This window comes from Trichoderma citrinoviride, assembly GCF_003025115.1.
Source record: "Trichoderma citrinoviride strain TUCIM 6016 unplaced genomic scaffold BBK36scaffold_2, whole genome shotgun sequence".
In the NCBI taxonomy this organism is placed as follows: domain Eukaryota; kingdom Fungi; phylum Ascomycota; class Sordariomycetes; order Hypocreales; family Hypocreaceae; genus Trichoderma; species Trichoderma citrinoviride.
In genome coordinates this window covers 177,499-193,389 of record NW_020194710.1, presented here as the reverse complement: position 1 = coordinate 193,389, position 15,891 = coordinate 177,499, and the positions used below count along the sequence as shown (strand labels likewise).

The window sequence follows — 15,891 nt, the reverse complement described above, 5'->3', positions numbered from 1 at the left end:
TGGCGGAATGTCAAAGCCTTTGCGGGAGACGAACAGCATTGCTTCGCAGAGAGGCGATTGAACGACGTGTCGTACACTGGGAGGAGCCCCTTGGAGATTGCCTCTGCCACCTTTGCTCAGGTCGTACCTTTACAATTGAGCATGAAAGCCATTGTGCTGCTCATCCGAAATGGTGAGACCAGCTCTTGCAAAGTAGACGGCATGAGGGGGATGCCGTGACAGCTGCTCAGTTATACCCTGAGCCTGCAACTATATTACAGTCGACTTTGGTAGTTTGGATTTGGCGAGATGCTTACAAGTAACAAGGAGAAACAGAGATGGTACCTGTACTTCTTTTATTCTTTTTTCCAAGGTCGTTCTTAACTTATATTTTACTCTTTTGATTTCTGATGGGAACAGGCTCGAGGGAGCAAAGCTCAGGAGAATGATATAAAAGGGATCAAGGGTTTCCTAAGCGCACAGCCTTTGCGAGAGGCGAGGTTGAACGGAGGGAAAGGGCATGGCTGGGCCAGGTCTGATTGATTGTTAGTTAATGAATGGCCCATGATGTGCTCTTGATGATGTGCTCTTGATGATGTCTTCTTGATGATGTCCACATGGTGATGTCTACTTGGTGATGTCTACTTGGTGATGTCTACTTGGTGATGTCTACCTGGTGATATATCTGCTGTTGAGACGCTCAGACGTGGCATTGTCTGATACTCTGAACTCTCTACACTCGCCCCTTCTTTGTACGGGCCATATCGACTTTTCGCATGGCCGGATGATTATGAGCTTGAAATACCAAGTTGACTACCTAATCTATCTGCCCGCAAGCAGGCCATCAAGCAACAACGAAACCCGGTAATCGCTCTTTTCCAGTGTTCAGTGCCCAGTTGTTGTTCCCTTTGTTCCCATTTCCGTCAAGTCCCCCCCTTTCCCCCGTGTGTGTGTAACCCGTACATTGATCAACTTTGCTCAGACGAAATTGCTTTCATCCGTCATACGGGCAAGAAAATGACCAGAGAAGAAAAAAAAAACCTAACCTCCATGTCCCCTGAACTGAAACAAAGCCGAAAAAGTGGTCGATTATGTTGCAATTATCGTAGTGGATGAGATGAGATGTTTCCTTTGTTTGGTGAGTTTCTGATAGTTGAGATGGTCCATGATTTTTGTGATTTTGTTGGAGGAAATTCGACAAATCCTCATTCATGATACAACCCCCACTTTCGTATATCTCGCCGCCAATTCACCTTCAGTCCACCTATCCTCACTCCTTGAGAAAAACTAACGCACCAACACCACACCCTGCCCAAGTAAGGTCTCCTTAATCAGAGTCGCTCTCTCCGATGGATTCGGCCTTGGGCTTGACATAACTGTTGGATTGCGAAGCAGCACCGGCCTCACGACGATGACTCTCGACAACCGGACGAATCGTTGCGGTGCTGCCATGGCCCCAGGTGCGCACGGGAGGCGGCGTCTGCGGGTACGGATACACGCGCGGGTGCTGCATGTTGAAGTTGACTTCCCTCGGAAGCTGCGAGTAGCGTGGAGGAGCTCCGTCAGAAGAAGCCTCCATGCGCGGCTCGGGGTTGTAGTCGGCCAAGCCGAGGGCGGTTCTCGCTGCTTGATAGCGCGCGTCGGTGAGGGTGTTGGTGGAGGGCAGCTGAGCACGCTCGTTGCGCTGGTAGCCGATGTCACGGCCAGACGAGGCAGAGACAGAGGCAGAGCCGGTGCCTGCTGAGCTGGCGGTGCTGAGAAGATCGTGCTGGCGATAGTACTGGAACTGGCCTTGGGTCTGGGCAGATCGAGCCAGAGACTGAGACTGGGACTGCAGCCGGGGAAAGGCAGAGGTTCCGAGCGTCTCCTCCGAGTCGGTGGCCCAGTACGCCCAGGCATCAAAGTCCTCGTCCGTCTCGACGTAGCCGTTGAAGACGGTGACCTGGCGCGCGCGCGAACCGTCGACGTAGACGGATCGGAGACTGTAGTAGCTCTGCGCGGTGTAGGCGTATGCCTGGGGACGACGGTAGCGAGCGGCGCGGAGGGCGGCTTCGTGAGCGGAGAAGGGGGGGAAGCAGAGGTCGTCTGGGAGGAGAACCCAGATGGCTGCCATGAGGATGTTTAGGAGGAATAGGACGGCCATGACGACGGCGATGGCGAACCAGACGGGGGAAACTTCCTTCTTATCGTCCTCCATCTTGGGAGAATTTAGGATGATGGTGATTATGACGAGATGAGGCTCTTCCTTAAATGAGCGTGTTTGTTTGTGTGGTGATGAGGGGTGAAGGACTTAAATTGTGGTGTTGGCCTCGACGAAGCGCAGAGGTTTGGGAAGGGGGAAAGGAAGGTAAGGCAGCTGAGGTGAAGAAGAGAAGAAAAGGCGTCATCAAGCTGATTCTGCCATTCTGTTCTTTTCTACCTCTTCTGCTCTTATTGACTAAGCAGGGCCACGAGGTGTTGCCAGTTGACGGTCGTTGCCTGTGGCAGCTGGCAGCCAGCTGGCGAGGCGCTCCTGCCATTTCTTACGTTCTTTGGCGGGTTGGTTTTCGAGATGCCTGACAAAGCTGGCAAGGAGAAGCTAACTGAACAGAAGTAAGAGAAGGCGGTGATGCTGTAGATTCATTCCTTTTTGAAGAATGTAAGGGCTCTCGGCAAATGGATCGCGAGTGTAGTCTTGCTGTGGTGTTGTGAACGCGGGGTGATGTCTGCTCGATAGAGCTGGCTTTATCGGCAAGCTTAAGAATATATTAGTAACTACCTATAGGAGGGCGAATGAATGATGAGAGTGAATATCATAGATAGGACGGTGCATATATATCGCCAAATCCATCCATTCCATCAATCTATATCAAAAGTTGGATTATCAGATCTAAACAAAATAAGCAGCAGCTAAGTCCTATCAATCGCCATCTCAATCCAATCAGTATCCACCCCCAAACAGCCCCACTCACCGCACAAAGACTCATAATTGGCCACTCAATGAATCCCACAATCACTTCCGTTCAAAATACGTGTATCGCCTTCCAATCTCCATATTTTCCCTTCTTTCCTTCCCTCTACATTGAAAACTTCGGTATTTTCAAGTTATTATTAGAAGCTTGCATACGTCCATACTGCTACTAGTACGAGTAGTACTGGTAAGGTGCTATCTACCTATGTATTACGTGATGCCACTGCAAATACGTGTATTCATGCGTCCAGCCAGAACCTCACTCGACTTCGATCACTCTGCCTCGCTTCAATTCACTCACTTGCCACCTTCAATATACTACTCGAGATTCAATCGACCTCTGCTAGATCTGCCCTCTGTTTGGGCATCTTTGTTCATCAATCGCGCGACTCATTCAATTCTTCCCCAACGCTATAATATGGAGCCCGCCACGACAATTGGCGGCAGCTCAATTGCGTGCAGCATCACGCACTCGTACTAGTTCTACTAACCCACAGTCTTCCGCATGCGTCCATGCCGCGCATTTAAGCCATGCGAAACACCATCGGTGAGTGTTCTGCATCTGGCATATGACAGCTGCATTGCAGACTTTATCATTTGATCTGACGGAATTGAAAACAAGAAAAGAAAAAAAGAAAAAGAAATGAAAAAAGAAAGTCATCACATTGCATTGGCAAATAATATCCCATCAGCCCAGAAGCACCCAGGCCACCCAAGTTTGAGGTTTGCAGCCCCTGACTGGGGTTGTAGCGCAATGTAACACGAATAGCCCTCTTTCAGCACCAGCACCGAAGCAAACGGACCAGTCACACCAAAAGAGAGCAAAAGATTCTGGGATAGAGGAACGAGAAGAAAAAAGTTATACACAGCACGGCTTGCTTATGTGAATAATAGACGGCTGCTCTGTGTTTGACACGCCTGCTTTTATGTATCCCTTATATAGGTAGCTGACAAAAAGCAAACCTCCGCTCTAGACGAAGCACGATTCCATCCAGTCGTATTTCTACCGTATATGAGCTCCAAACATTGGGGCTAAAATCCATACAACTCCATTAACGCCCGGCTGTAACATGAAGTCTCCTTCACTCTGCTTCCAAAGGGCCGTACGCGATCAAAATGAGCATCTCAATAAAAGAGGAACAGAAAAGAGGCACAGCGTCCGTGATAGAGCGGGGGTATCTCGCGCGTCCCCGTCAAAATCTTGATCAAAGACGAAAAAGTTGCCGGCAGGAAATCCGGCGTCAAAATGAAAATGTCAGGGGTGATACAATGTGTGACCGATGACCAAGGTAAACGAGAAACTCGCAGAGAAAGGTTGTACTCGTGTGTGGTCGAGATTCTGGCCGTTGTATGGCCTGCGGAAAGAAAAGGGTCGTGCGACGTTTCGTCATCGGGAGCATCTTCATCTCTAGGAGAGCATGTTTGTCTTTAATCGTCCGCCTTCTTGCCCCAAAGTGGTGCGCCGAGCGGCTTGCTGATGCCAAAGCCAACACTGACCGCGACGCCCACCACCAGCACGATGATGAGGACCTTGACAAGGATCTTGTTGCGAGGGCTCAGTTTGGCCATACAGGTGCAGTTGTTGCGCTGCATCTTGGCCTGCTTCGCCTGTCTCTCCCAATGGTCCTTTCCGGGCCAGACCTGGCAGTCCTTCTTGGCATCCAGCGTGATGCTTTTCCGCATGGGCTTGTCGAGAGAGCTGTGCGAGTTGAGGGCCTCAATGTCGGCGTCGAAGGGATTGGTCGTCGTCTTGTCCGAGTGAGGGTTCGATGTGATGCTGGTGACCGATGTGGCGTTGGTTGGGACGGCATAGACGCCCACGGTTGGGGTGAGAGCCTTGTCAGGCACGGAGATCTCGATGGTCACCTCTCTGGTAAGGCGAACGCTGGCAGTAGACTGCCTCTTCTCAGGAGCAGACTCCATGGCGAGGATTGTGAAGGTCAAGGCAAAAGTGACGAGTGCGGGAAGGTGGCCGAAATCAGAATCTCGTCACTTCAAGTGAAGAGAGAATACCAGGTAGGTTAGGTACTGAGAAAAGCGGCAAAACAAAGCCTTGAGGAAACAGGTTCTCCTACTGGATGGAGGTCAGCATCTTGAACATATGCAAGGGAGGGCGTTGAAGGGAAAGGCGACAGCGAGATGGGAAAGAAAAATAGAGCAAGGTTAAACAAGAGAGACAGAATTGTCCAGAGCACCTGGCACGGACCCGGATGGCACATGCAGGTGCAGAGACAGAGCGAATGGAAAAGTCATACCTTTGTTGCACGATGGCACAATGGACCCTGCACAGCCTTGGAAAGTTTGCCTGGTACCAAGAGATCGGCTTGGAGTGGCGACGGGATTGAATGTCTTGAATTGCTCGTGGCAAAAGGGGATACGCAAGTGAGTGAAGGAGAGAAAGAGAAGAGTAGAAGGTTCAAACGATGAGATTGGGAGAGAAGAAGAGAGAGTAGAGAGAGAGAGAGAGAGAGAGAGAGGCGGAGGAGGAGAGAGGGGGGGGAAGGGAAGCTGTGGTGCTGAGCAGCCACGAGGGATGAAGGCAGTTTAGATGGCTGGCATTGGCGAAGCTCAGACCTCTTTGACGCCGCAAGAGAATTTTGATCTTGAATCAACCGACTTGATCCAATCCAGCTGCGCCTATCGATCGGACTGTCGTCGTGAGGAGAAGACGTGAAGAGCTGGGTGTTGAACCGAGAATATGGGGGAGTCGAGGACGAGAGCAGCCGGTCGAGATAGCCTGATATTGGATCGAGAAAAGAGGGAGGGGAGCGCCTGTACCTGTCTGTACCAGCAGGTGTACCAGCGCCTGTACCTGCACCTGGCCCTGGCCGCTGTTCAAGGTTAGAGCACCTGAAGCTGGAGGCGTTTGCGCAGAGAGATTGGCGCTAGTGGGTACCTAGACCTGCGCCTGCGGGTACTTGAGGGGCACTGCTGGCTGCTTTCGAGAGGCGAGCAAACGGCATGGCCAGTCCAGGTCGCATCAGCTCATCTCGCAAGTACCTACATAGGCGATGCCGTATGCCGTAGCCACTTCTCGTTCTCTCAACAGCCCATACTGAAAAGAGCACCAGAATCTGAACGGCTCATGTTCCACTGCATGTCCCTTGTATCCAAGACCAGGGGAATCCGGCGCAGCGAGATTGCCCTCTTGCCGCTCGGGCCACTTGCAGAGCCTAGACCAGCCCGGCTAGCGCTGCCAGGGCCACTAACGGCTGCCAGGCGCTGCACGCTAAGCACCCTGCGGCATTCAATTAGTGCCTGCAGCCGATGCAGGGGAACAAAGAAGCTCCGGGTCCTCAACTGCTGCTCGCAACGTGGGCTCTCGTGTGCTGAAATGACGGGCCCAGATGAAGGGACCGCGCATTAAAAACATGATTTTACTTGGCATCGGCTCATGTTGCGCTCTCGACGGAGCGGCTGTCGAACCGCTCGCTTATCATCGATGACATTGAGGTGACGACGATAAGAGGTCCGCCTCAATCTGTCTCTGCTTCTTCTCTCTTTCTCCCACTCTCTCTCTCTCTCTCTGCCCTTGTCTGTCTTGCCTTGCTTGTCTCAATCTCTTTGTGCTCAGCTTCTTGTCTCCATTGACGGAATACTACCCAGTAGCTTCCCTTGGGCGAGTACGAAAGAGCAACAGCAGCGTGTTACAATATATGATGATGCTTTTGGCCAATCGATCTATTCGCACCGGTATCAGCAGGGCAATATCGGTACGCGCATCGTCGTCTGCAGCCCTGACCAGGAACTGCAGCTTGATGCTACGACGGGTTACATCCTCCCACAAGCCTTTTTCTTCTTCTTCAGCAGCAGCAGCAGCAGCAGCATCATTCAAGCCAGACTGCAGGCGAACCGGTCCCCGCTAACGCCAACCCGGCCGTTGTGCCGCTTGGGAACAACCTTGTGGAGGCCTTTCCGGGATCTTCCCCCCTCTCCCCGAGTCAATCCTGGCCACCACGCGTATGCGCCGTCCACCCATTGGTTCGTCCTCCCTGCCATCTGCCATCCGGCTCCCAAAGTACGAGTACGAACGGCCTTACTTGGTGTCCTTAGTCAGGTAGCACTCGAGGCGCCTGCATGGCGTTGCGATGGCATCAGTTCGTCTTCAATGGTTTGCTGGACGCAAGAGGGAGCTGCCTGATTGAGAGCATGTCGTCGAATGACTGACTGGCGGCACTACAGTCGTCGGCGCGGACGAGTCAGCACTTGACAGCGTTCGTCTCTCTTCCTCGTTGGTCCTCCCCCTTTAAACGAGACAACCCCTTGCCGCCGATGAGGATCGCCACTGGCTCAAATGACGGCGATGCAGACAGGTCGATACGCGTTTGGCTGTTGGCAGCCAGGATCCGGGCAACGTGCATCAATCCCGGAGTGGAATTCCGTACTTCTGCGTGCGTGTAGAGAGAACCAGCATCAGATAGCGCTATTGATTCCATAGTCGCAGCAGTACCATGCTAGATTGCTCGTGGCTCAGCAGCCCATTCTGCTCAGGGGCTCTTCTCCAACTGCTAGCCCTCCCCTCATCGCTTCAAGGCATCGCCCGACAGATGCTGTGGCGCCCAGTGGAGGCACTCGGCCCAATCCCCGCGTTTCCCTGTGCCCATTTCGGCAGTTTCCATGAGCTCTGGCAGACACTGCTCTGGCTAGCTGTGTTAGCATCGCGCATCATCAACTTTGAATGTTCTCGGCATCTTACCTATGTAGCATACAAGACAACCCTATCAAGTACCGGCTGTAAATCATAGCTTGCGGCCACGTATGTTGCGCATTGTTATGCTTCTCTCAACAGCATGCATGAAGGTCCTACATTGCCGACCTAAAACATATCCGTAGACCTCCTATTGCGTTGCTGAGAATGTGAGGCACGATGACTCCCCGCCGAGCTGAAGCTGGCAACACCAGCGGATCGCATAGAAGCGCCATCGTCATTCTTAGGTTCCACTGGCCGAGCACCCGGCCCAATGTCGCGTGGACTTGAGAAGTTGGCGGCAGAATACCAGCGCTCCTCTTCCATGTGAGCGAGCCATGTCTCCAGGCGCAGTTGCCTAGCGTACGAGTACAACGTGGTCTCGATCGGTATGTCTTCCTTCAGCGCAATCCATCGAGTCCATGAGTTCCCATATCTGAAGCGGGTGATCAAGGGGCCAGGGTTCGCCCCGTGCTCCTCGGCAAGTTGCGCGTGCGTAAACAGTTCGAATGTAGCATACGATAGCAGTGCTGGATAGTCTTCCAGTAATTGTAGCTGACCTGCACCAGACGAGTTTGTGACAGATTCGCAATTGGACTCTTCCAAGCATGTAGTCCGAGCATAAACATGATCATCCAACCACTGAGTGACGTCTATGCCCGAAGCGTGGTCTAATGATTTTAGCATCTCAAAGACCGATACTTTCTCTTTTCTTTCGCCTGGTGGCCAGTCTTCGCCCGACCTACTGGGTTTCAACGAATTGCGAAGAAGAATCGGGCTTGGGTCCTTCCGACGGCTTTCAAGAGTGGCTGCATCAATCCGAGCCTCAACGAGAGCATCAAGCTCTTTGATGTGAATGTAATCCAGACAAGTGGTCATTATTGATAGGTGGCCGTTGCCGATTGGATTTTGCCGTAAATGCGGGTCAAGAATAGCAAATCCCCTGCCTTTCGCGAAAAAGTCACGCACTGTTTCGTGTATAACTTGGACGAGCCTGGTATCGCCTTGCTCGAAGTCGAGCGAACCTGCTCTTCCGTGTGTGGAAATGACTTCCATCTCTTGTGTATCGACTTCCCATACCTTCTTTACCTCTACCAAGCCTCTAGACAAACTCCGGATTTGCTTCTCAAGCTGTTCATCGCTCTCAGTGAAATGGGCCGATTGACGACGCCACTCCGTGAGTGACCTAAACGCAGGCTTCGGATCCAGTGTACTGCGCCGTTTGAAGAAATGGTGTGGCTCCCCGAGAGACTCAGACGCGGGCTGCCGAATGAAGGCCATGATGTGGTGCCACTCATGGAGGCGAAGGGGTTTCGTGGCTAGAATAGCCCACTGGAAGAACCTAACTGTCAACTGCTTGGCTTCTGGTTCAAGGCCAGAGAGCATGTTGGAAAAGAGGGTTTCCAATTTTTCTGGCACATTCTTCACCTGCATGGTCAGGGACGGCAATTCGCTGCCATTATCCCAGTTCTTCAGCACATCCTCCACTACAAGGACGGTCCAAAGGAACACACCAGCAGCCTTATCAAGAATGGTCCTCCTCAGGGTTTCCCACTGTAATCTCTGAGTGGACATACAGACGTTCAGTTTTTGATCCACATACTTTGTAATGTCATCACTGTTGTGTTGATCAACAATGACTTCCGCACAATCAGTCACGGTGATGGTGGGGAAATGCCTGCTAGAGACACAGACATTGAGATCAAATCCAGCCTCGTAGGCGTATATGGTTGTACTCCGCCAAAGATACGCCAATGATCGTATGCTGCACTCATCACATTCATCGAGAGCGTCAATGAATATGAACGTCTTCTTTGTCTCACTGTCGACCAATGACTGAAAAAAATACTGCAGATCGTCGTCTCTCCAACTCGTGCGGTGAGGTCCATCGCGTCTTCCAAATTCCCACGTATCGTCCGCGAATGTGCGGAACCGTTGAAGAGATTGCTCGTCCCGGCTCAAGATCTGGTAGAGTAAAGACCTGAAGAGGCCAAGAGTGGAGTGTTCAAGTTCATCTCCATTAGCGTTGAAAAAGTAGGCGGCAGTAGTGTAATCTGATTCGACCTGCCCCAGCGCGGCGCGGCGGAAAGCCTCTTTCATCAAAGTCGACTTGCCTGAGCCTGGTTTCCCCTTCAACCATAGGAGTCCACGATACTCATGTCTACTCCTGCCGCTGAACCAGCCCTGGTATGTTTCGTGCTCAAACAACCATAAACCGGTCTGAGGGGCGGGATTTCTCACGCTCCGGAGCCGAGCATATATAGCAGGGAACCACAGAGGTATGAGATAGGCATCGGGAGGTTGACTATTGTCAACTGCATTGGGAGGCCCGTGATAGGAGACGGCACTCACTTCAGGCCCATGAGTTCGTTGGAGATGCCTGCTTGCTGAAATGTCGACAACTCTGAGCCGCGCAATTGAGTGGTATACCGAACGAAGCTCTCCAGATACTTTGCGGTAGTTTGGGTCATCCGGTCCTGAAAACCGACACATCTCCAGATGATTGGCTTGCAACGTCTCAGCATGTTCGCGATGGTCACCAATCAACGACGAATAATCGGGAACCACTTTCCTCCCAAGCTTCGATAAGCTAAGTCCTTCTTGAAACGTCTTGACTTTGAAGTCGTATTTTTGCCAGACCTTCGAGAAACCCTCTTGCGCCCGTTCTAGATCAGTAGTCTTCATGCGAAGAGCATCAAGGATGACGGGCGTGGTTTCCATGCCCAAGGAACCAACGAAAGATCGCAGCACTTCGCCGAATGTTGCCACGCCTTGACTACCGCGGTGTGGTGTGCCAAGGAAGACTACAGCCGCAGTAGACTTGACGATCTCGTTGTGAAAAGCGCCGGGGGGGGATGATGATTCCGCAAGCATCTAGAGAGAGTGTTAAGAATATGAACAATGATGTGCATTTCGATCTAAATATGGACTTACTTGCTTCACGACAACCCCGCCGAGGCTGTGAGCAACAAACACCAACGGGCGATTAGAACGCCTTTCTCTGACCAAATCAAACAAAAGGTCTTTGCTATGTGAGAGTATGCTGTTCCAGTTTATCGCGCCCCGTTTGTATTTCGTTATCTTGCTGTCATACCCGAACAGCAGGATACGTGAATTCGGACAATCCTTTGAGATCAGATCGATGGGCCAGAATACAGATGCGACCTGCTCATCATTTCTCTGGGATAGTGTAGAAGCGGCTACTTGCGCGCCGTTTCCAGATGAAGCCTTGAATCGTTGCCCAAACGAACGGAGTATGACACCTCGAATGGCATCTCGTTTCTTTATCCTACCGCTTTTTGCGGCGGGCGCTTTGAGCCCTTTAAGGGTCCTGGGGTGGTAAGTCCATGTCTTGTATGGATGGCCATGTAGGCCATGAACGAACACAATGCTGTACACCCATGATTAGTTGGCATCCACTTTCCAAAGCAAACGCCGAGGGGGAGGGGGGCATTTGTATGTAAGGACGTACTCGACGACTGCAGAGCAGTCATCTGGCTCGTAGGCAACGGATAAGCCGGTATCGAGGATGCGATCCATCACGTCTCATCCGAAGTCCGGATTCCCTATGTATGTGTGAAGGTTGGAGATTCTATAAAATAGATGGGGAACAGGCATTTAAGTTTCATTTGACCTTCTTTGGCTGCACTCATCCGGGGGGGGGGACTTCCAAATTATGCGGCTGAGTGTTTGGGCGCAGAGGGCTCCGCTGGGTAAGGCTGCACGCGCGGTGCAGGGCAGCGAAGGCGTGTCTGCCTCCATGCTGCTTTGTGATCTGATTGGGAGGAGCTGGTATTGGTTGGGCCGCCACGCCGCGGCAACTGCTGTAGAGCCGCCTGGGGTATCCTGCTTCGAAGTTGAAGAGATCGATCACCGTTCGAAACTGTAGGAGGAACTCATGGTATTGGCGGGACGCCCGTTTCTTTCCTTTGCGCTGGATCGGCCCCGGCATGGTTTGTTTCGATGGCCGCCAACTTGTTCGCAATCGACAAGCATTGTCCGGTATTCGGTGAGACTTCGTATCCGACACTGGAAAAGAGAGCCATCCATTCGAATTAAGATAGAGAGTTGAGGCAGTTTTTGGGGTTCTCTCTTGTCCGTGACTGATGAGAAGGACTTGGGGGAAGGATCTTGAAGCAGTTGATGTTCAGGCTATCAGATGATCTCGGTACCATTCAGTTACAACGCTTGATTGCATGTTTCTGGGCAGTCCTACGTAGGTATTCAGCAGGTACACATGCATCTCCTTGTACAACGGAAGTTACGCTGCAAAAAGTTTAAGGCAGCGACTTCCTCTCAGTCACTTACCCTGTCTTTGTCATCGTTCCTCCTCCTCCACTTTCCCTCTTCACATGTTAGAATCTACCTGTACTTCCCACGTCTATTTTCTTCTTGTCCATTTCGATGCTGTTTTCTCTTCACCACAACTCGTCTTTACTACCTTCAGCTTTAGGAGGTCAAGCATCAGCTTCATCACGACCTTCCCTCCTCAAACTCGGCAGACGATTGCCTTCACTTCCATACCTTTTCTTGGACCACCATTTCGGTACCAATCATCGACTGCTTCTCGACTATGGATTGGATCGCAGCACGGCATCATGAGTCTTTGCCCGACGAACGAGGACTTGGAATTCACCTCGCTACGCTGCTCTCTCTGCTTGCAACTCTGCAACGCCACACCCAACTTCAAGCCGCCCGAAGAACAAGCATCCGAGTGGCTGGTAAGCCGGTATGGCAGAGATGTCAATCCCTACAGCGAGCTGACGTCCAACGCGCCGTGTGGGCTTTGTGCCTTGTATGCTCGAGCGTGGACTCGCCTGGAGCTGGCCATCTGTGACCAAGAAGTAGACGACTCCAGACCTGTTCCTTATTGTTTAGCGGATGCGACAGGATTTGGAGCTTGTTTGCCCCGTATGTCAGATAGCACACGAGACGAAGCTGCAACTAACGCCCTGTGTAGTGTTTGGATGCATTATCGGATCACTGCAGTATGCTGTCCGCAGCTACTTTGGCATCAACGGTACGAAAAAGCAAGATTGCGCCGACGGCTGTTGCGCCCCCCTTGTCACTCTGGTGAGAAACGAGCAAGAAATAATACTCCGTGAGAATCTCCGGAGAGCCACGGAACGGGAGCAAGCCAAGCAATACGTCTGTTACGCCCCAATGGCCTATCCTACAACCAAGCTTGCCCCGCGTGCGGTTCGAGCAGCTCAAGTCCAAGGCTCTGCCAGCGATATCAAGGCGCCGGGCATAATTATGAGAGTCCAGTCCCCGCATGAGGATGTTTCCCAGCCATCAAAAGGCAATCGACGAGTCCACGGCCTGGAAGATGACTTGACGGCTCCGGCCAGGACGAAAAGAAGAGAACATGGTCTCCACGAGGACATTGAAACGGCGACTCCCCCAAAGCCTGTGCCTCACGACCTGGGGGAAACAGTATCGTAAACTGGGTCTTTGAGAACACAATATCGTGGACTCTAGCGGTCTAGCGGCCCCTAAGCCATGTGTTGTTGGCGTTGCTTGCTTTCTCCAAGTTGATGCCATGGGCAAGAACTCTCCAAGCGTCACGCGAGTCTCCTTTCGCCGTCCGCATACACCTAAGCCACTATTTCACACATTGACACGGTCGTTCAAAGCATTGCGGAATTCTCAATATGCACTAGAAGGGTCAAGGGAATCCGGCGGTCAAGCTTCCGTATCCCCCATCGAGCCGTACGGCGGAGAAAGGGAGGCTGATGACCAACGGATGAACCCCGACACAACCTCACGATGATCCTGCTGTTGACTTGGCTCGAATAGAACTACGAATAGTCTAATGACAATTATCTTTAACTCACGCAGACTGTATCCGAATCGCTCGGTGAGCAGCTATCAAGCGTCCTTGCCCTCTCCTCATTGGTTGTTCCTTTTCTCCTTTACGCATTGCTACATTATATTAATATTTGCTTTATTGCTTGAATGAGGGTAACACATGTCTCTTGTAATCAACGAAGCAGAATGTCAATCACTTGATCTTCTCTACCTTCTACAGCCTCTCCTTGCATAACACCATAGACGAAGCATTCGCTGTGAAACGTCAAGCTCGGATCGGACACTTGATTAGAAGCCTTTGGCAGAGGATTCAAGATGACTGGCACTCTGCATCCGCCAATAATCCACAGCTCCTGTGCTGGTCTGACGTTTGGCGGTCCAAGGCCAATCTGTCCGTTGTCAGTGATGAAGATGGCCTGTGGTCGAACCATTTGCGTCACCCATGATTTGAGGTCGTCCTCGTCGTCCGATTCGTCTGCTGCCAAGCTTCCCGTGATGAGGCCTAGGAAGGCTGTCATTCCGCCGTCGGAGAGGCCGTCTGGGGAAATAGTGTGATATTTCGACAGGAGCCTTCCCCATCGGTTGCCATATGCGCGGAAAAGTGATGCCACTGGGCCCTTTTCTGGCACATCGTCGGCTGCTGCTTCATCTACGAGGGCGACGCGGCCAAGCTTGAGACCGCAAATGCGAAGGGCGTCGCCGTTGTCCTCGACTCTGAGGCCCTCGCCAACGCCAAACATGCCGCGGTCCGCTGTGAAGCCGCCAAAGTGCCACCAGTGACGGTGGTCCCAAAAGTTGGCTCTGCTGCGTCGGGACGGGTCCTCGACGCCGCTCCAGTCGATGGCCCACGACGCGAGGCCGGGGATGTCGGAGCCCTCGCCGCCGCGGCCAATCAGGGGCTGCAGATCCGTGCTCATGTTGATGAGGTCGACGGTGACGTTCTGGTACAGCGTGCGCACGTCGACGGTGTAGTCGCACCTCCGGACCGAGGGCAAGGCGATGTCGCTGCGGAAGCCCAGCAGGCCGTAGACCTTGTCGCGGGGGTCCGTGGCCCGGCGGTAGCGCCAGCGCCAGAGCATCTGGAGGAGCTCCTCGCCGCGGGAAGCGCCGAGGCCGCGGAGGGCGGCCTGGAGGTCGAGGAGGCAGCCGTTGTCCCAGAACTCGTCGTGGATGGCCGGCGCGGAGCCGTTGAAGAAGCTCTCGGAGGCCTTGTCGAGGATCGTCCAGGGGATAGCGCAGGGGCCCCAGTATACGGTTGCCGTGGGGGGCAGGATGGCTTCCTGGACGGTCCAGATGCGGCTCCACCAGGATACGTTGACGAGGGTCTTTAGGGCTGCGCTGGCGGCGAGTCTTTTGCCTTCGTCGGCGAGCCAGGTGGGAGGGTCTTGTTCACCCGCGATCCAAGAGAGGACGTCGAGGGCTGCTTGGGCGTCGGCGGGAGAGGTGCTTTCGAGGGAGCCGAGCCAGAAGGCGCCTTGGGTGCACTGGCGGTAGATGCGGCCCATCATGGAGACTTGCAGGGATTTTTCGACGTCATCTGCCTGGTTTATGCATAGGGCGTCGGCCCAGATGTTTCTCGTCTCATTGGGGAGACGTAGTCTTTGGAGGGCGTTGGCCAGGGAGGGAGTTACGCCAACTTGGGTGTCTCCAAAGAAGATGCTCTCATGGGAGTCGGGGGCGTCGTTTCCCCAGGCGTAGGAGAGGGCTTCGTAGGGGGTGTCTTGGTTGTCGAGGGAGGTTACGCGGAAGTTGCATTGTAGGGGCGAGGAGGGTGGTCCGGGAGCGATTTGGAGGATACGGATTTCTGAGTTGGAGGAGTTGACTGGGGGGAGGATTTTGTCGTGCCAGGAGACTTTGGAGGTCATTGTGTTGAAACTCAAGGTTCTGAGAGTTTGGTCCTTGGTGTCAAAGAAACTTGAGAGGACTTGGAGGAGATGGTGTAAATAAAACGATAGAGCCCTGGTGCCTGGAACACCCCCGCTGAGACGCGGATCATGGTCTGATGCTTGTAGGATTCAGTCGCGATGTAAGATATAAGCACAGTCATTAGCCGCAATGAGGAAGTTGGTGAGCTTCGCATTCGGGAGCGAACACCGTTGACCGCTCGGAAGCGAATTTAGGCTTGCCGCTAAGCATGATGAACATGCTTTTTCCCTGACACCGGTGGGCCTCGTTTTGGTCTGGTGATGGGGATTACAGTCATCCGGTAGCAATAGGGGGGGAAATACTTTGGTGTTTGTGAAGATTAGGCGGAGTTTGGGGAGATGAAGTCTTGGTGGGCGGAGTTCCGCAATCCACATTTTGCGGCTCAAAATCTCTTTACACTGCATTCTAAGCGAGAGAACGTGATGGAGGAATACACCAGGTCGAAATATATACATTTTTGCTGTTTTTGGCGGAGTTGTGAGTGTTGATTTGGCCTGATTGAGGTGATGCTTGGTTAACTTGCTCGATACCTTATGCG

At 52.7% G+C, this 15,891-nt stretch overlaps 5 protein-coding genes across 5 annotated transcripts; 1 reads left to right on the top strand and 4 right to left on the bottom strand.

Moving 5' to 3' along the window:
• Window positions 1–1,306: 1,306 nt before the first annotated feature.
• BBK36DRAFT_1186683 (hypothetical protein) lies at window positions 1,307–2,194 on the bottom strand (the record flags this gene model as incomplete). Its single annotated transcript, XM_024896501.1, has 1 exon — window positions 1,307–2,194. A coding segment is annotated over one exon (888 nt), but the record flags the coding sequence as incomplete, so codon positions are not given.
• Window positions 2,195–4,357: 2,163 nt separating this feature from the next.
• On the bottom strand, window positions 4,358–4,852 carry BBK36DRAFT_1186682 (hypothetical protein; the record flags this gene model as incomplete). Its single annotated transcript, XM_024896500.1, has 1 exon — window positions 4,358–4,852. The coding sequence occupies one exon, from the start codon at window positions 4,850–4,852 to the stop codon at window positions 4,358–4,360; it is 495 nt and encodes a 164-aa protein (XP_024752616.1).
• A 3,583-nt stretch (window positions 4,853–8,435) lies between these two features.
• On the bottom strand, window positions 8,436–11,156 carry BBK36DRAFT_1110520 (hypothetical protein; the record flags this gene model as incomplete). Its single annotated transcript, XM_024889596.1, has 5 exons — window positions 8,436–8,802; window positions 8,869–10,490; window positions 10,551–10,819; window positions 10,910–11,007; window positions 11,089–11,156. Coding segments are annotated over 5 exons (2,424 nt in total), but the record flags the coding sequence as incomplete, so codon positions are not given.
• A 1,058-nt stretch (window positions 11,157–12,214) lies between these two features.
• Window positions 12,215–13,061, top strand: BBK36DRAFT_1165576 (hypothetical protein; the record flags this gene model as incomplete). The annotated part of the gene is made up of 2 exons (XM_024894797.1): window positions 12,215–12,527; window positions 12,577–13,061. 2 exons carry the CDS (start codon window positions 12,215–12,217, stop codon window positions 13,059–13,061), a joined length of 798 nt encoding a protein of 265 aa, XP_024752614.1.
• Window positions 13,062–13,600: 539 nt separating this feature from the next.
• BBK36DRAFT_1186679 (HET-domain-containing protein) lies at window positions 13,601–15,292 on the bottom strand (the record flags this gene model as incomplete). The annotated part of the gene is made up of 1 exon (XM_024896499.1): window positions 13,601–15,292. The coding sequence occupies one exon, from the start codon at window positions 15,290–15,292 to the stop codon at window positions 13,601–13,603; it is 1,692 nt and encodes a 563-aa protein (XP_024752613.1).
• Between the last annotated feature and the right edge of the window lie 599 nt (window positions 15,293–15,891).